We start from the raw sequence: 20781 nt of genomic DNA on the forward strand, positions 1-20781 counted from the left end.
ACGTTTACATATACATAGGTTGGAGTCATTAAAACTGTTTTTTCAACCACTCCACATATTTCTTGTTAACAAACTATAGTTTTGGCAAGTCGGTTAGGACATCTATTTTGTGCATGACACAAGTAATTTGTCCAACAATTGTTTACAGACAGATTATTTAATTTATAATTCACTGTAACACAATTCCAGTGGGCCAGAAGTTTACATACACTAAGTTGACTGTGCCTTTAAACAGCTTGGAAAACTCCAGAAAATGATGTCATGGCTTTAGAAGCTTCTGATAGGCTAATTGACATCATCTATCGTTGTCTCTGATTGAGAACCATACTTAGGTACCCTTTTCCCCCACCTGTTTTGTGGGAAGTTAACTTTGTAGTTGTTCAGGGCACATAGCCCAAAGCTTTACGGTTGTTTTTTTGTTCTTCGTTTTGTCGGCGTCATTTTTAAATAAAGTTCAAATGTACGCTTACCATGCTGCACCTTGGTCCAGTCCTTCAGCCAGCCGTGACAGAAGGTTTTCACACCCCTTGACTTTTTCCACAGTGTTGGTTTAAAGCCTGACTTGACCTATACACAATACTCCATCGTGTCAAAGCGGAATAATGTTTTTATTCAATTTTTTACAAATCAATTCAAAATGAAAAGCTGAAATGTCTTCGAGTCAATAAATATTCAACCACTTTGTTATGGAAAGCATAAATAAGTTCAGGAGTGAAAATGTACTTAAACAAGTTGCATGGACTCACTCTGTGTGCAATAAGAGTTTAACAATACTTTTGAATGACTTCCTCATTTCTGTTCCCCAGAAACACAATTATCTGTAAGGTCCCTCAGTTGAGCAGTGAATTTCAAACACAGATACAACCACAAACACCAAGGAGGTTTTCCAATGCCTCGCAAAGAAGGGCACCTATTGATAGATGGGTACCGAAAAATGACAAATATCCCTTTGAGCATGGTGAAGTTGTTAATTACACTTTGTATGGTGTATAAATACACCCAGTCACTGTAGCTGTGATAAGATAAAACTGAGGATGTATAAACAACATTGTATTTACTCCACAATACTAGCCTAAGTGACAGAGTAAAAAGAAGGAAGCTTCTACAGAATATAATTATTCCAAACATGCATCCTGTCTACAACAAGGCACTAACGTAATACTGCAAATAAATGTTGCAAAGCAAATTCACTTCGTCCTGAGTACAAAGTATTATCTTTGGGGAAAATCCAATACAACACATTACTGAGTACCACTTCATATATTCAAGCATAGTGGTGGCTGCATCATGTTATGGTTAATGCTTGTAATCATTAACGACTAGGGAGTTTTTCAGGATAAAAACTAAAACAGAATGGAGTTAAGCACAGGCAAAATCCTAGAAGAAAACCTGGTTCAGTCTGCTTTCCACCAGATACTGGCAGATTAATTCACCTTTCAGCAAGACAATAACCTAAAACACAAGGCCAAATCTACACTTGCTTGCCAAGAAGACAGTGAATGTTCCTGAGCGGCCAAGTTACAGTTTTGACCTAAATCTACTTCAAAATCTATGGCAAGATCTGAAAATTGTTGTCTAGCAATGATCAACAACCAGCTTGAAGAATTTTGAAAATAATGGGCAAATGATGCACAATCCAGGTGGGTACTTTCGAGACTTGCCCAGATAAAGTCACAGCTGTAATCGCTGCCAAAGGTGCTTCTACAAAGTCTTGACTCAGGGGTATGAATACTTATGACAATTTGAATATTTCTATATTACATTTTCAATACATTTGCAAAAATGCATAAAAACACGTCATTTTGGGGTATTGTGTGTAGACAGGTGAGAAACAATATGTTTAACAAATGTTTTAACACAACAACACGTGGAACAAGTCAAGGGGTATGAATACTTTCTGAAGGCACTGCAACTACACCGATATGGCTGCATTCTCCCCTTAGTCAAACACGGTGGAACGTGGACAGGTTTTACACACAAACTCACCACCCTGAAATGGTTTAATCAGGCATAATGCAACATGTACAAATAAGGTTCTATGTACAGGTTAATTTAGCGCTTACACATTACATGGTTTTACAGATGTTAGAAAGGAGAGGAGGGGCCACAAAACAGGGGCCACTAAATCTTTTGTAGAAGATGTCATACATGATTTATTACCTCTTCATTTGTGAGTTACTGACTACTATTGACATTAATAGCTGAACAGGAAGGCAGTAATGGCAGACCAAAACGTATTGCTTGGACAAGACTAGTTATCAAATTACCATGCAACATAAAGTGAGCTGCTTCACTTGTACCATCATAGAAAGACACTTTAAGGTTGTGCTCAAGTTGACAAAATTCTATACGCATTGAGTTGTGTAAACATTTCAAGCAAATTGCATGTTACAACTCTATCGTGGTGTAATATTACATTCAAAATTCCATATTAAAACTAAACAACTACAATATCTCTCCTACCATTATCGACCAGTAAAGTGAATGAAATGCCTCAAAGGCATGTCAAAGAGAGGCAGAGGAGACTTTTTCAAATCAGACAAGAAGCCCTGCTGTTTCACCACTTCTGCAATGGCTGCATTCTTTGGTAATCACTGCCGTGTCACCTTCTGAATGGTGTTCTGTGTAGATGTCAGTGCTTTGGGGGAAATGCAGGAAACAGCGCCTCTCCTCAGTCTGTGAGTTAAACCAATAGTATATACTGCATGTCATTTATAAAAGGTAAAACAAATAGGATATACTATCATTCATACACTGTCAATAGAAAAAGTGTCAAACAATGTCCCAATCTAGTGTTCGTGAAATATGGATATGCATTTATATGCCATTATCCACCGCTCTCTCTGTGCCGTGGTCCAGCTCCATGACTGGTCTTTTGTCAGGGCAGTAGTCTCTGGTCATCACGCTCCACATACCTCTGCAGGGTGCTATAGTACTGCTCACTCTTGGAGAAGGTGTAAAGGCCTGAGATCTCCTCCCAGTCCTTGTGGTTGGGGAAAGGGAATATTTCCGGTTCACGGTTCTCAAAAAAGCTCTTCAGGTTCCTCTCGGCCAGCTTGGATGCGTACTCCATAGAGAATGTGTCGAACTGCTCCTTCTCCTTTTCTACGTAGTGCTTCCAGAAGGTGAGCTGCAGGTAGCTCACCTTCGAGCGGCAGTTGGTGTAGCAGGTCCCGAGGAGCCCTAGAACGGCTGAAATGGTGATGATACACCAGCCCAGTACCTGCAGATGTACAACCAGGAACCAAAACTCACGCTCACATAAAATTAATAAAGAATGCCAACAGTTTTTAAAAATAATAATGATAATTGTTTATAATAAACTTCAATAGTGTTGCTTACAGTCAACTGAATTACAGATAGTAAAGTATATCAACGACTCGCACCAGCATTTGCAGCTGTACAATATGACATTGAAAAATATGACATTCCACCGTACAAAAGTCACAAACAGGGTCTGACTGCTGCTTGCACTCACTCACCTGTGACTGAGCCCGGAACATAAGCAACAGTTCCATGTTCAAGTCACTGGGCAGCTTGGATTTGCTGCAGGGCACACGGGCCAGCTCCTCCCGGCACATCAAAGTCCTGTTCTTACAGAACATATCCAGCACCAGGTTATTATCCAGCCCGCTGACGGCACACTCGTAGAAGGTCCCGTTCAACAGTGCCACACACAGCCACATGATAGGGGCCACACAGGCACCGAAGAAGATTTTGACAGACACCTTGAGGCAGGTGAAACAGTTGCCACCGGGGCAGAGCTTAACAGGGTTGAGGCAACAGCCACTGTAGAGGCGCCACAGCCTGCTGCTGAAGAAAAGACCCAGCACCAGAAGCACCAGGCCTGGGCCCAACAGGAAGGTCAGGCCATATGTAAAGTTCTGGTCGTGGTTGCAGGGGCACTGGAAGGAGACCATGGAGAAGATCCGCTCTCCCCCGATGGTCAGGAGGGCCATGAAGCTGTAGCCAATGGTGGCCTTCTGGTTCATGAAAAAGCGCAGGACGGTCTGGAAGTTATCCATGGTGTCGACAAGGAGTTTTCACGCACGCTTAGCAAAAAACAAAATAACTCACAGAGATTGAAGATTTAGAAGAGGAAAAATAAGGCAGTGAAATAGTTTAGACGCAACGGGTTGCGTCTCCAACACTCACTCCACTTCCTGTGCTGTCTGAACACAAACACACTGAAGCTCTTCAGAGCCTAATCTTCCTCTCTCACCAACTCCTCCCTCTTTTCCTCACTTTATCTCTCTTTCCTACCCTTGTCCGAACTCTTAATCCAATGAGATTGTATTCTCCAACTCTCAAACCCCACCTTGATTCTTCCTTCTAAATGTCCTTCTCTCCCACTCCCCCCTCCTTTCCTAGGCGTAGGTAATAAAACAAAAGTGACTAAACTGGCTGAGATCCTGCAGATCTGTTTTTTTACTTCAGGCCATGCAGCTGCCTTTGTCCTCTCAGAGTGATGTCATATGACAAGCAGCCACGGGGTAATGCAGTCTGTCAAAAATCAAAAACTTCACTTTAACCAGATTCACTTGGATAGTTATTTGAGCAGTTCAGCACAGTGATTTCAGCACCATGATTTATTGTCTGTATTAAATGCACATACAGCTTGACCCAGATACAACATTATACAGTATATGAAATCACTCTTTGCTCTCTCTCGCCCTCTTTTTCCCTTTCATGCACAAAACACCGCACACACGACGCAACGTGGTATTTCGGCACAAAAGCTGCAGTGCATTCATAAGCAGTTGCAAAAATGTTCATACTGAGCTATGCAAGCTCACGTAGATGCATGTCGTGCATACCCAGAAATATAACACGGAGCACAACAGTTTCATAGGCAATCATATAGCTAGCTAGACATTACATTAGACTTGCATAAGACCTACTAGTGTTTCAGAAAAAGGAGAAGAGGGCAGATCAAACATGTGTTCTGAGTTAGTGGTTGGTAAAGAGAAGGGTTTCCTCTCCCACTTCCTATAGAAGCCTGTGATGAGTTTCTGTGCTCTACAATTCACACAGGATGAAGCTATAGTCTCCTCACCCTAAAAGGCCTCTGAGTGCTATAAGGGCACAAGGCGAAACCCAATTGCAGATGCAGGAGGCAAACGGCAGCGCACCTCCAAATCGATCCCGCTCCAGAGTACAGGCCTCGGCGTAACCCTCATTCCTTCGACGGTAAACTCTAAATCCGACCATCACCCCTGGTGAGACAAAACCACGACTCGTCAGTGAAGAGCACTTTTTGCCAGTCCTGTCTGGTCCAGCGACAGTGGGTTTGTGCCCATAGGTGATGTTGTTGCCGGTGATGTTTGGTGAGGACCTGCCTTTACAACAGGCCTACAAGCCCTCAGTCCAGCCTCTCTCAGCCCATTGCGGACAGTCTCAGCAACGACGGAGAGATTGTGCGTTCCTGGTGTAACTCGGCAGTTGTTGTTGCCATCCTGTACCTGTCCCGCAGGTGTGATGTTCGGATGTACCGATCCTGCGCAGGTGTTGTTACACATGATCTGCCACTGCGAGGACGATCAACTGTCCGTCCTGTCTCTCTCTAGCGCTGTCTTAAGCGTCTCACAGTACGGACATTGTCATTTATTGCCCTGGCCATATCTGCCGTCCTCATGCCTCCTTGCAGCATGCCTAAGGCACGTTCACGCAGATGAGCAGGGACCCTGGGCATCTTTCTTCTGGTGTTTTTCAGAGTCAGTAGAAAGGCCTCTTTAGTGTCCTAAGTTTCATAACTGTGACCTTAATTGCATACCGTCTGTAAGCTGTTAGTGTCTTAACGGCCGTTCCACAAGTGCATGTTCATTAATTGTTTATGGGTCATTGAACAAGCATGAGAAACAGTGTTTAAACCCTTTACAATGAAGATCTGTGAAGTTATTTGGATTTTTCCAAATTATCTTTATAGTTTATATGTTTGTCTTCGGGACTTTGTGGCCCCGTTACCTCAAATATTGTGAGCGTGACGTAATCAGATGTGCTGGAGGAGGTGAAAAGGTGTGTGAAAGAAAGTCGAGGCACAGGATCCACTTCCTGAATGAGAGTGAGTGCAGTGACAGTGTGGCAATAACATAGTGTGTTTGTTCCCTTTCAAAGTCAAGTTTACTATCCCCTTTTGGACCAAATTCACTGCAATAACCTCATACTTAAAGTGAATACTTGTGCTTCAACTTTCTTTCAAGTTCTTCCACTGATCCAACAACAGCTCCCATGGTCTCACACCATAAGACTTCTGATACCAATGCAGCAAATTTGGGGTGATATTGGGACACAAAACTGTGAACCGCTATACATTTTTTGGGAAAAAAATGTATTTTTATTATTTTGAAAATACAAAATACCATTCTCTGAAGTATCTTGTTACAAATAAAAATGTATTTACAGTGGGGCAAAAAAAGTATTTAGTCAGCCACCAATTGTGCAAGTTCTCCAACTTAAAAAGATGAGAGAGGCCCGTAATTTTCATCATAGGTACACTTCAACTATGACAGACAAAATGAGATTTCTTTTTCCAGAAAACCACATTGTAGGATTTTTTATGAATTTATTTTCAAATTATGGTGGAAAATAAGTATTTGGTCACCTACAAACAAGCAAGATTTCTGGCTCTCACAGACCTGTAACTTCTTATTTAAGAGTCTCCTCTGTCCTCCACTCGTTACCTGTATTAATGGCACCTGTTTGAACTTGTTATCAGTATAAAAGACCTGTCCACAACCTCAAACAGTCACACTCCAAACTCCACTATGGCCAAGACCAAAGAGCTGTCAAAGGACACCAGAAACAAAATTGTAGACCTGCACCAGGCTGGGAAGACTGAATCTGCAATAGGTAAGCAGCTTGGTTTGAAGAAATCAACTGTGGGAGCAATTATTAGGAAATGAAAGACATACAAGACCACTGATAATCTCCCTCGATCTGGGGCTCCACGCAAGATCTCACCCTGTGGGGTCAAAATGATCACAAGAGCGGTGAGCAAAAATCCCAGAAACACACGGGGGGAATCTAGTGAATGACCTGCAGAGAGCTGGGACCAAAGTAACAAAGCCTACCATCAGTAACACACTACGCCGACAGGGACTCAAATCCTGCAGTGCCATACTTGTCCCCCTGCTTAAGCCAGTACATGTCCAGGCCCGTCTGAAGTTTGCTAAAGCATTTGGATGATCCAGAAGAAGATTGGGAGAATGTCATATGGTCAGATGAAACCAAAATATAACTTTTGGTAAAAACTCAACTCGTCGTGTTTGGAGGACAAAGAATGCTGAGTTGCATCCAAAGAACACCATACCTAATGTGAAGCATGGGGGTGGAAACATCATGCTTTGGGGCTGTTTTTCTGCAAAGTGACCAGGACGACTGATCCGTGTAAAGGAAAGAATGAATGGGACCATGTATCGTGAGACTTTGAGTGAAAACCTCCTTCCATCAGCAAGGGCATTGAAGATGAAACATGGCTGTCAGGACCCGGTTACGAACCCAGGTCTCCGGTGTGAGAAAGAGTCACTTAGCAAACTGAGCCACGAATAGTCGGCAGAACCCAGAAGAAGAGGCAGACACAGCAGTACTTGAGACGGTGTTTTAATAAAGTAAAATGAAAGTTCAGGCAAAAATAAAAATCCACAACATCAAATGTAATTCCAAGAGAACAAAAGGTAATCCTCCAAGTCAAAAAGGTAAATCCACAAGGTGGTAGGTACAGCAGAAAAAAGCCTCAAAAGCCAATCAAAAATAAATAACCAAAAACAGAGTACCACAAGAGCATCCAACTGGAGAAACAAATGTTCACAGCATCACTGGGCTGGGTGCTAACATTCAAACACAGAGCAAAGAACTGAGGAAAACTAAGGGTTTAAATACAATCAAGGGAAACGAGGCACAGGTGCGAATAATAACTGGGAACAAGGGGAAAACAAAAGGGTCAAAAAGCACAATGGGGGCATCTAGTGACCAAAACCGGAACAACCCTGGCAAAATCCTGAGAGTGGCTGGGTCTTTCAGCATGACAATGATCCCAAACACACCGCCCGGGCAACGAAGGAGTGGCTTCATAAGAAGCATTTCAAGGTCCTGGAGTGGCCTAGCCAGTCTCCTGGTCTCAACCCCATAGAAAATCTTTGGAGGGATTTGAAAGTCTGTGTTGGCCAGCAACAGCCCCAAAACATCACTGCTCTAGAGGAGATCTGCATGGAGAAATGGGCCAAAATACCAGCAAGTGTGTGAAAACCTTGTAAAGACTTACAGAAAACGTTTGACCTCTGTCATTGGCAACAAAGGGTATATAACAAAGTATTGTGATAAACTTTTGTTATTGACCAAATACTTATTTTCCACCATAATTTGCAAATAAATTCATTAAAAATCCTACAATGTGATTTTCGGGATTTTTTTTTCTCATTTTGTCTGTCATAGTTCAAGTGTACCTATGATGAAAATTACATTCCTCTCATCTTTTTAAGTGGGAGAACTTGCACAATTGGTGGCTGACTAAATACTTTTTTGCCCCACTGTAATACACAAATGTAATTGAAATATGTATGTCAAATACATGCAACAGAAATACTGCCTATCTCTGACTAGTACTACTTAAGCTTTACACAGAGATACGAATCTAACAATTACGCTAAGTTTGCATTCAATTCAGAGCTGATGTTCATCGCAGTTAACTTGTGGAAATGGTCGGTCTACAGTGCAATAATATAAAGAACAATAACGCATAAATACTTTGGAGACCGAGCTTGTAAGGTCAAACTGAATATTATTGTGGGTTACCGTCATAAAGATGCTACATGTACACTGTTAAAAGGCTTTTATTGAAAGTATTTTGCAGTGCACAAACTTGCTCCTTATTTAATAGAACCAGACCATGCGTTTCCTGTTTAATGCCACAGACCACCTGTATGTAGGCCAAGTCTGAGGAGCATAAAAATACTAAACAGAAAAGTAAAAGAGAAAGAAAGTACGATCAACTATTTAAAAATAAATAAAAATCCCTTCTGAGCACAATATAAAATTGGGAAGCATTGTTATTGAAGCAAAGACCTGAGAGTGGTTAATCAGATGGGATTGGTTTTTCTACTGAAAAATCCCCTGACGCACAGCGATAATCATGATGATGACGAAGAGTATAATCATGACAACAATCCTCTATAATGAGTCATAACTTTGACGCAAAAAGTAATGAGGATGGTTACAGATAAGGTCATGATAGTGATGCTGTCACCGCTGTTCCTATGATCATATGCATGCCCATTCACAGCATCATCTTGCCCTCATCCACAAAGGTGAGCACAGACGGATTAGCAGTGTCTGGACCGTCTGACCTGACAGATGACATCCTGTGGTCCCTGGCCTCTGCAGGGTCCTGGCACTTCTCCACGTACTTGTGCAGGATGCTGTAGTAGTGGTCTCTGGTGCTGAACCTGTAGAGGGACGAGATCTTTTCCCAGGCCTGGTTAGGTGGGGTCGTGACAGGCTCTGGAGGCATCTGCTGGAAGAAGCTCTTCAGGTTCCTCTCTGCAAGCTTTTCGGCGTGATCTGCCGTGTAGCTTTCCAGCAGGTCGCTCTCCCGCTGGGCATAGACCCTCCAGAACTTCAGCTGCAGGTAGCTGACTGGGGAGTTACACCGGGCAACACAGGTCAGCAGGAGGTTGAAGACCATGATGGAGGCGATCAGTAGCCAACCCAGGACCTGAAATCAAAACCAAAATATTCCACACAATATTCAACTATTCTGCTTAACCCCTTACCTGGAATGCCTGAGTTAATGTCACAGTTATAATTGCCCACATACAGTATTCTGCTCATTTTTTATTTTTATTTCACCTTTATTTAACCAGGTAGGCGAGTTGAGAACAAGTTCTCATTTGCAACTGCGACCTGGCCAAGATAAAGCATAGCAGTGTGAACAGACAACACAGAGTTACACATGGAGTAAACAATTAACAAGTCAATAACACAGTAGAAAAAAAGGGGGAGTCTATATACAATGTGTGCAAAAGGCATGAGGAGGTAGGCGAATAATTACAATTTTGCAGATTAACACTGGAGTGATAAATGATCAGATGGTCATGTACAGGTAGAGATATTGGTGTGCAAAAGAGCAGAAAAGTAAATAAATAAAAACAGTATAAAAACAGTATGGGAATGAGGTAGGTGAAAATGGGTGGGCTATTTACCAATAGACTATGTACAGCTGCAGCGATCGGTTAGCTGCTCAGATAGCTGATGTTTGAAGTTGGTGAGGGAGATAAAAGTCTCCAACTTCAGCGATTTTTGCAGTTCGTTCCAGTCACAGGCAGCAGAGTACTGGAACGAAAGGCGGCCAAATGAGGTGTTGGCTTTAGGGAGAGGATCAGTGAGATACACCTGCTGGAGCGCGTGCTACGGATGGGTGTTGCCATCGTGACCAGTGAACTGAGATATGGCGGAGCTTTACCTAGCATGGACTTGTAGATGACCTGGAGCCAGTGGGTCTGGCGACGAATATGTAGCGAGGGCCAGCCGACTAGAGCATACAAGTCGCAGTGGTGGGTGGTATAAGGTGCTTTAGTGACAAAACGGATGGCACTGTGATAGACTGCATCCAGTTTGCTGAGTAGAGTGTTGGAAGCCATTTTGTAGATGACATCGCCGAATTCGAGGATCGGTAGGATAGTCAGTTTTACTAGGGTAAGCTTGGCGGCATGAGTGAAGGAGGCTTTGTTGGGGAATAGAAAGCAGACTCTTGATTTGAGTTTCGATTGGAGATGTTTGATATGAGTCTGGAAGGCGAGTACAGTCTAGCCAGACACCTAGGTACTTATAGATGTCCACATAATCAAGGTCGGAACCATCCAGGGTGGTGATGCTAGTCGGGCATGCGGGTGCAGGCAGCGATCGGTTGAAAAGCATGCATTTGGTTTTACTAGCGTTTAAGAGCAGTTGGAGGCCACGGAAGGAGTGTTGTAATGGCATTGAAGCTCGTTTGGAGGTTAGATAGCACAGTGTCCAATGACGGGCCGAAAGTACATAGAATGGTGTCGTCTGCGTAGAGGTGGATCAGGGAATCGCCCGCAGCAAGAGCAACATCATTGATATATACAGAGAAGAGTCGGCCCGAGAATTGAACCCTGTGGCACCCCCATAGAGACTGCCAGAGGACCGGACAGCATGCCCTCCGATTTGACACACTGAACTCTGTCTGCTCATACTCAAACCATATCTATAAATATAGCAGGAGAATGTATTTGGGAAGCATACTGGGGCAGCAGGGTAGCCTATTTTTTTATTTTATTTTATTTCACCTTTATTTAACCAGGTAGGCTAGTTGAGAACAAGTTCTCATTTGCAACTGCGACCTGGCCAAGATAAAGCATAGCAGTGTGAACAGACAACACAGAGTTACACATGGAGTAAACAATTAGCAAGTCAATAACACAGTAGAAAAAATGGGCAGTCTATATACAATGTGTGCAAAAGGCATGAGGAGGTAGGCGAATAATACAATTTTGCAGATTAACACTGGAGTGATAAATGATCAGATGGGCATGTACAGGTAGAGATATTGGTGTGCAAAAGAGCAGAAAAGTAAATAAATAAAAACAGTATAAAAACAGTATGGGAATGAGGTAGGTGAAAAAGGGTGAGCTATTTACCTATAGACTATGTACAGCTGCAGCGATCGGTTAGCTGCTCGGATAGCTGATGTTTGAAGTTGGTGAGGGAGATAAAAGTCTCCAACTTCAGCGATTTTTGCAATTCGTTCCAGTCACAGTGGTTAGAGCATTGGACTAGTAACCAGAAGGTTGCAAGTTCAAACCCCCAAGGTACAAATCTGTCATTCTGCCCCTGAACAGGCAGTTAACCTGCTGTTCCTAGGCTGTCATTGAGAATAATAATTTGTTCTTAACAGACTTGCCTAGTAAAATAAAAAAAATACTGTATAAGGAACAGTAGATTCATTTCAGAGGTGTGTGTTGGTCAGCAATTCATCCATCACCTCTTTACATAGGAAGCAGTGTTTCCCTTAGGAATTTTTTCAGCAGCGGCAAAGTTAGCATAGGGGAGAGGGCGTGGCAGTGGGTGTGGCCAATGGTGAGATCTCCGACCATACATTTTAGAGGCCCTCCTCTTGGCCGCAGAGAAACAATTTTACTGTTTTAAAGCTAATTTCGTGCAATTCTACACATTTTGTCATGGGGCTTGTGCCGTGTTCTTATGCTATCGGAGTGACTCAAACATTCTATCGAAATAAATGGGGGCTCCATTATCTTTTCTACATACTTTATATCTGATTTATGCCTTTAAATTTACACTGAAAACATTAATATAGGGGAAAAACTGGGAAGTTTTGTACATTAAGGAGAACAAGTCATACATAGACTGAAGAAGAACTGCTATTTTATAACAATGGAAGTAGCCTATGCTTTGGGGAACTTTTGCTTTGTGGAATTTTAATGTTGGAATTTCCAAATTAAATGTGATGCAACAAATGCCTTCAAAGCAAAAATGTGTACTTCATAATATCAGAGGCTCAGTTTCAAAATATACAACTCCCTTAGCTGGCAGAACACATCCAGGGGTGTCAATTACTGTTAGCAGAAACCTGATACCTGTCAGTCTAATCACCTACACTCCAACAGGCCGTCGACAAAAACAAAGATAGCCAATTAAAACATATTGAAGTGTGGGGGCAAAGAAGATATGATAAAAAATGATAAATCAAACCATAACTTGGCTCTATTAGTGTGAATATTATCTCACCTGCGACTCAGCGTGGAGGGTTGCCAGCACATCATTGCTGTCAGATTGTGGCATGTGGGTGGCACTCCTACAGGGGAATTTATAAAGTTCATCCTGGCACTGCGGACTCTTCCCATCGCAAAGGTGGTTGGTGAAAACAGTTACATTGATACCAGTCATGGCGCATTCAAAGTAATTGCCATTGAGCAAAGCGACTGCAATCCAACTCACAGGTGCAACAACTGCGGTTGTGGTGATCTGAAAGAAGACCACCCCACAGGCGCAAAAATATTTAAAACGACACAATTTGGATTTGCGTAAACACAAACCTGTAAACAATTTCCATGTTTTATTGCTCATGACGTAACCTAACACCAACAGTGCCAGAGCAGGCACTAAGAGAAACACCATGCCGTAGGAAAAGTTCCAGCCATCGCAAGGACATTTGAACACCACTGACGAGAATATCTGTTCCCCGCCTGCAGTTAACAACGCAACTAAACCAAACCCGAGACTAGTCTGCTGTTTCTGAACAATTTTAAGAACAGTTTTGAACATATCCATCTTTCCAGACGCACAGGACTCACAGGCACTTCTGCTGATAGCAAGTCATGGGAACCATATAAATTGACGTGACAGCTATACTTTCAGTTCTCCTGTCCTCTCTGGCACGCCTCCAACTCAGGGTGTGACTCGCTTCACTAGGCTACAGTTTATTGATGGACGATACTGTTGCATCCTAAAATGCTGGGTTCTTTTACTGAAGACTCCGAAGCGTACTTATAATAAACGGAACAGATTTACTTAATGTTCTCCTTAACACATTAGTCGACTACTCTCTACAGTGTCTTCAGCCCAACTCTCCAATACATCATTGAATTTTTACCGCCCTTTCATCTCCTAATCCAAACACTTCAATGCAAGACCGGAAACCGCATTATCATTTGTTCATTCAAATAACTCAACCCCTGCATACAAATCCCATTGACTATTTGCAACCATTTTTACATCTAAACTCATTAAGCTATCAAAATAAAGAAATTCAGACACTCCACGTGTCATCTCCCAGCAATTGAATGGATATTTACCAACGTTTCGGGCATCACTGTGACTTCCTCTAAACTCATGAACACATTTCTCAATACACCACACTTCTCCACAAATTCTCACTTCCTCTGAAAACATCCTTGATGAACATCATGGGTTTTCTAAAACAGTTTCACTTATCAACTCATATACAACCTGTTTAAAGATCCAATTGGTCCGGAGGCCTTCTAACTCTTTTTGGCCTCTCGATGCTCTGGGCCCTCAGGCACACGGCCTGGCACAATCGGTGTCTCTGTATGTGTGCCTGTCACAGTCGTAGTTCCCAAGTCCCAATCAGAAACGTTCCACTCTGACACATTCAGGTCTTCTCTTTCATTGTGTTGCATCATCATTTGACCCACATACGTCTTACACAATTTCCCCTCAGTCTGCACTAAGTCGGTTACAGGACCAAGTACCCTTTTCACAACCCCGGGTACCCATTTCGCTCTACTCCCAAGTAATCTCGGACAAGCACTGTTTGTCCCAACGACTGCATGCCAGCTGAAAAACTGTGTTTAACCAGTGATAACCTTGTTCTAACCTGTCGTTTTAGGAACAACTTTGCTGGAATTTTTCCAGCAGAGTTGTGGATGGACCAGTGGAGTCCATTCCATCCAGGAATACGCCACATGTCACGTATTCCTGTAGGCAAACAGAAAGTTGTCCACACTATGCTGTACAGACCGTCCTGATGACTTGTCCTTCTCTAGAGCCTGTTTTAGATTCTGTACAAGTCGCACTGGGCGCCATCTGAAGCTGCATGATACAGAGCCTACTGGATTCCATTCAACTGGAAGAACATTCCCCGGAGTGTCTCTGCCGTGGCTGTAGCTGAAGTACCGTAATTTCTGGACTATTAAGTGCACCTGAATATAAGCCGCACCCACTGAATAAAAAATTTAAAAAATGTATTTTGTACATAAATAAGCCGCACATGTCTATAAGCCGCAAGTGTCTACCGGTACATTGAAACAAATGAACTTTACACAGCCTTTAAACGAAACACGGCTTGTTACAAAAATAAATAGGCTTTAACGAAACGGCTTGTAAGAAAAATGAAAAAAAATAAGCAGTAAGCAGTAGCCTATCAAGAAAGTCATTGGTCACTATCTTCCTCCTCCTGTGCACTGAAACCACTGAAGTCATCTCCTTCGGTGTCGGAGTTGAATAGCCTCAGAATTGAAAATCCACCTCTAAAATCCTCAAACTTCATTGCGGTGGCGATTGTTTTGGCTTTCAGTCGGATCTGCACAGTTGAAACACCTCGGTGTGTTGACCCAGTCTTCAAGCTCATTTTCTAGTTCGGGCCATCTGCTTTTCTTCCCTCTGAAAGCTTTTGTTGTCTTTTTGCATTGAGTCAGTTCCTCACGCTGCTGTTTCCAACGTCTTATCATCGTCTCATTAAGGCCAAGCTCCCGTGCAGCAGCTCTATTTCCTTTTCCAACAGCCAGAATGATCGCCTTCAACTTGAAAGCTGCATCATATGCATTTCTCAGTGTCTTTGCCATGATGAGGGTGACAAAATGACTACCGTAATCAGAATGATGGGAAGTTTGAGCGCGCTCGATTTACGTCACATTATGTGACGGTGGTCAGTTTTTTGGCGGCATGATTCTTGTGAAAGCGGGAAAAAATCCATAAACGAGGTTCAAAGCGTGGGGAAAAAGTAGCGGCTTATAGTCCGGAAATTACGGTACTACTCATACACTTTACTTCTGGCCAGCGTGAGCATGCATCCGTAACTACTAAGAACGGGGTGCTTTCCCTTTTGAGAAAATTGATATGGATGCGCTGCCAGGGCCTCGCTCAGGCCACTTCCAAGGATGCACTGGTGCAAGGTTCTATGTCTATTAGACTGACACACCTGGCATCCCCTTACCATGTCTTCTATGTCTGAGTCTAACCTGGGCCACCAAAAGTGGCTTCTTGCAAGAGCTTTCATTTTGACCATGCACCAGTGGTTTTCATGTAGCTCCTTCAGTAGCCAGCACCACCGCTCTCATACCCCATAACCCACAATCTCTTTCTACAGTGAGCTCATCCCTTCTCACCCAATAATGGTTAGGCCACTCTAAGTGCAAAGTGCTTCACTTTTGCCAAACCCTTGTCCTTGGTAGTTTCCCTGTCCTTAGGTAAAATGGAAAGTACATCTAAAAATGACACTTGAGAGTTTGGATTGGTCTTATGACCATATAGGTAGTCAGGGAACTTCATTACCCCAAATATGATCCCTAAGGCCTTCTTCTCTATTTGGGCACACTTCAACTCTGTGTGTCGTGAACTTAGTGAGTGTCGTGAACATATGCAATAGGCCTCTCACTACCGTCAGGCATTGTGTGTGAGATGACAGCACCCACCCCATATGGTGAGGCATCACAAGCCAATATTACTGGCATGTGTGGGTCGGAGTGCACTAACACTGGGGAGGAAGACAGCCGTGTCTTTGTTCTTTCAAATGCCTGCTGACATTGTTCTGATCACACCCAAGGTTTCTCTTTCTGTAAGAGCTCAGTCATAGGTTTGATGAGAGTAGAGAGATTTTCCATGAACTTTCCATAGTGGGTAAGTAAAGGCAGATATGCGCTGAGCTGTGTCACGTTAGTTGGCACTAGGGATGAAACAGTTACCGGTTTCTAGATAAACCACAGAACAATTCCAGACGATTAGTATTACTGTTTCAAATGTTAATTATTATTAAAAGTCATGGTAAAAATACTGTCCAGCAGCAACCAAAGTGAGCAACAGTCTGACGCAGGCGCAGCATGCTACGTCGGTTTTGTTTTGTGTGAAAACATGGCAAAAGGCAGTGACAGCGCTCGGGAGATTTTTCAGCCTTCTGAGAGGATCAAATCTGAAATGTGGTCGTATTTTGGGTTTTACAAGAGTGCTGAGGGAAACTTAAATCGAAGATGGTCACCCTGTCTGCAGAACATGCAAAAAATACAAAAATAATACAAATAAAATCGCTGTGAAAGGGGGCAACAATTCAAATCTCTTGAGTCATCTTCGTGACCACCACCCACTACTTTATAGCGAATGCAAGGTAAGTGCATGATGTGGGAACTTCGGAATGGGGGAAAACGTCATGGTTTGACTGTCTTACTTGCTAATAGCTTGTCAGTAATGTAAACTGAGGCTTTCAGTGTTACCTACTCTTGTAAAAACACCACACGTTGTTCTGATGCTGTACTGTATGTGTCGTGTGTCTGCAGACTCTATTCGCCCATTGCACACGTTATGTAGTTTAGTCACACTACCAACATATTTTGTGTGTGTGTGTGTGTGTGTGTGTGTGTGTGAGAGAGAGAAATCATTCTAATTTAACATCACCAATAATAATAATAATAATAATAATAATAATAATAATAATAATAATACATTTGCTATTCCTTTGTTTACAGAGTGGGCGTGCAGCAGGCAAACCCAGTGATGCTACTGGTCCCTCCTCATCTACAGTTGTGACACAGACACTCCAGCAAGCATTTAAAAAGGCAGGCTGCTTATGAACCCACATCAACACAAGCTGATGTAGGGGTGGACAACCCTACATCAGCTTCACTATCCATTTCCTCACCCCAAACTGGCAACTGGAATCAAACTGCTTGGAAACACAGTTCTTCCAAGAAGATCAAATCGGCTCACAACAGAGAGTTTTTTGAGAATATGCTGGAAGAGTAGGGGATCAACAAGAAAGACCTGGTCTGCATAACCACAGACAACGCAACAAACATGATCAAGGCTTTTGAAGAGTTCCCAGATCTGTGGCTTAGGTGCTTTGGCCATAATTTGATGATCGTACGCTATCCATTTATGTTTCTTGAATGCTATTTCAATATATGAGAATTAACCAATGATACAGGCCACACTCGGCCATGATTACAGATACCTGTGTGTCTTTTGACACTATATAAATGAGTCATCCCGCAGTGTTTGTCATTATACCCTGATGAAGACAGCTTGTCTGTGGAAACGTTGGACATAAATATTTTTGCATCTGAGCTCCTAGAGTGTGCGGCTCTCCTTTATTTTTTAAGTTGGCCATAATTTGAACCTGGCCATCTCAAAGGTTTTGAAAATTCAGAGAGTTGACACAGCTGTCAAGGTCTGCCGTCATCTGGTCCAAGGCATCTCACGGAGCTGGAAGAGAAGGAGAGAACTGAGAGAAAAGCAAGCTATCCTCAACATGCCACAGAAAGCTCTGATCCATGATGTGGTGACCCGATGGGGATCTACACACAAGATGCTTGAGCGTTTCCTCAGCCAACAGCAGCAAGTTTGTGCGACACTTGGTGGAAAAATAGGAACTTGGCATCTGATGCCCAAGGACACCGACATAAGTGTCATGGAGAAACTGTGCCAGCTCCTTGAAACTCTGAGCAAGTTTACAGATCACTTGCCTCAGAGACATGAGTAACACTGTCAGCCATCAAGCCTGTCCTGAACCACATCACCCGTGATATTCTGGTGGAAAAGGATACGGAGCCATCCCTGACCAAGGAGATGAAAAGGGTAATGAGAGAAGACCTTAACAACAGATCCACAGAGAAGGCAAAGAGAGTCATGCACATGGCTTGTTTCATTGACCCCCACTTCAAAAGGAGCTTTTTAGATGAGCCTGAGGCTGCAAAAATTCAAATCAAATCAAATGTATTTATATAGCCCTTCTTACATCAGCTGATATCTCAAAGTGCTGTACAGAAACCCAGCCTAAAACCCCAAACAGCAAGCAATGCAGGTGTAGAAGCACGGTGGCTAGGAAAAACTCCATAGAAAGGCCAAAACCTTGGAAGAAACCTAGAGAGGAACCAGGCTATGAGGGGTGGCCAGTCCTCTTCTGGCTGTGCCGGGTGGAGATTATAACAGAACATGGCCAAGATGTTCAAATGTTCATAAATGACCAGCATGGTCAAATAATAATAATCACAGTAGTTGTCGAGGGTGCAGCAAGTCAGCACCTCAGGAGTAAATGTCAGTTGGCTTTTCATAGCCGATCATTAAGAGTACCTCTACCGCTCCTGCTGTCTCTAGAGAGTTGAAAACAGCAGGTCTGGGACAGGTAGCACGTCCGGTGAACAGGTCAGGATTCCATAGCCGCAGGCAGAACAGTTGAAACTGGAGCAGCAGCACGGCCAGGTGCTCTGGGGACAGCAAGGAGTCATCATGCCAGGTAGTCCTGAGACATGGTCCTAGGGCTCAGGTCCTCCGAGAGAGAGAAAGAAAGAGAGAAAGAGAGCATTAGAGAGAGCATACTTAAAATTCACACAGGACACCGGATAAGACAGGAGAAGTACTCCAGATATAACAAACTGACCCTAGCCGGCCGACACAAACTACTGCAGCATAAATACTGGAGGCTGAGACAGGAGGGGTCAGGAGACACTGTGGCCCCATCCGATGATAACCCCGAACAGGGCCAAACAGGAAGGATATAACCCCACCCACTTTGCCAAAGCACAGCCCCCACACCACTAGAGGGATATCTTCAACCACCAACTTACCATCCTGAGACAAGGCCGAGTATAGCCCACAAAGATCTCCGCCACGGCACAACCCAAGGGAGGGCGCCAACCCAGACAGGTCGATCACGTCAGTGATCTCAAGTGATGCACCCCTCCCAGGGACGGCATGGAAGAGCACCAGTAAGACAGTGACTCAGCCCCTGTAATAGGGTTAGAGGTTAAAGGTTGAGACAGAGTCTGCGTCTCTCACATGGGTAGGCAGACTATTCCATAAAAATTGAGCTCTATAGGAAAGGAAAGGAAAGCCATGCCTCCAGCTGTTTGCTTAGAAATTCGAGGGACAATTAGGAGGCCTGCGTCTTGTGACCGTAGTGTACGTGTAGGTATGTACGGCAGGACCAAATCAGAAAGATAAGTAGGAGCAAGCCCATGTAATGCTTTGTAGGTTAGCAGTAAAACATTGAAATCAGCCCTTGCCTTAACAGGAAGCCAGTGTAGGGAGGCTAGCACTGGAGTAATATGATACATTTTTGTTGGTTCTCGTCAAGACTCTAGCAGCCGTATTTAGCACTAACTGAAGTTTATTTTGTGTTTTATCTGGGTAGCTGGAAAGTAAAGCATTGCAGTAGTCTAACCTAGAAGTAACAAAAGCATGGATGAATTTTTCTGCATCATTTTTGGACAGAAAGGTTTTGATTTTTGCAATGTTACGTAGATGGGAAAAAGCTCTCATTGAAACAGTCTTGATATGTTCGTCAATAGAGAGATTAGGGTCCAGAGTAACGCAGAGGTCCTTCACAGTTTTATTTGAGACGACTGTACAACCATCAAGATTAATTGTCAGATTCAACAGAAGATCTCTTTGTTTCTTGGGACCTAAAATAAGCATCTCTGTTTTGTCCGAGTTTAAAAGTAGAAAGTTTGCAGCCATCCACTTCCTTATGTCTGAAACACAGGCTTCTAGCGAGGGCAATTTTGGGGCCTCACCATGTTTCATTGAAATGTACAGCTGTGTGTCATCCGCATAGCAGTGAAAGTTAACATTATGTTTTCGAATGACATCCACAAGAGTTCAAATATATAGTGAAAACAATAGTGGTCCTAAAACAGAACCTTGAGGAACACCGAAATGTACAGTTGATTTGTCAGAGGAAAAACCATTCACAGAGACAAACTGATATCTTTCCGACAGATGAGATCTAAACCAGGCCAGAACTTGTCCGTGTAGACCAATTTGAGTTTCCAATCTCTCCAAAAGAATGTGGTGATCGATGGTATCAAAAGCAGCACTAAGGTCTAGGAGCACGAGGACAGATGCAGAGCCTCTGTCTGACGCCATTAAAAAGGTCATTTACCACCTTCACAAGTGCAGTCTCAGTGCTATGATGGGGTCTAAAACCAGACGGAAGCATTTCGTATACATTGTTTGTCTTCAGGAAGGCAGTGAGTTGCTGCGCAACAGCTTTTCAAAAACATTTGAAAGGAATGGAAG

The 20781-nt window shown here is 43.1% G+C and overlaps 2 protein-coding genes across 2 annotated transcripts; both read right to left on the reverse strand.

Moving 5' to 3' along the window:
- Positions 1–589: 589 nt before the first annotated feature.
- Positions 590–8680, reverse strand: LOC118367261 (calcium homeostasis modulator protein 5-like). Its single transcript, XM_035750530.2, has 2 exons — positions 3483–8680; positions 590–3223 (listed from the first exon to the last, which is right to left on the reverse strand). The coding sequence occupies exons 1-2, from the start codon at positions 4023–4025 to the stop codon at positions 2879–2881; spliced, it is 888 nt and encodes a 295-aa protein (XP_035606423.1). The 5' UTR covers positions 4026–8680; the 3' UTR covers positions 590–2878.
- Positions 8681–8812: 132 nt separating this feature from the next.
- Positions 8813–13982, reverse strand: LOC118367262 (calcium homeostasis modulator protein 6-like). The gene is made up of 2 exons (XM_035750531.2): positions 12763–13982; positions 8813–9709 (listed from the first exon to the last, which is right to left on the reverse strand). The coding sequence occupies exons 1-2, from the start codon at positions 13303–13305 to the stop codon at positions 9272–9274; spliced, it is 981 nt and encodes a 326-aa protein (XP_035606424.1). The 5' UTR covers positions 13306–13982; the 3' UTR covers positions 8813–9271.
- Between the last annotated feature and the right edge of the window lie 6799 nt (positions 13983–20781).

The sequence above is a fragment of the Oncorhynchus keta genome, chromosome 34, assembly GCF_023373465.1.
Source record: "Oncorhynchus keta strain PuntledgeMale-10-30-2019 chromosome 34, Oket_V2, whole genome shotgun sequence".
In the NCBI taxonomy this organism is placed as follows: Eukaryota; Metazoa; Chordata; class Actinopteri; order Salmoniformes; family Salmonidae; genus Oncorhynchus; species Oncorhynchus keta.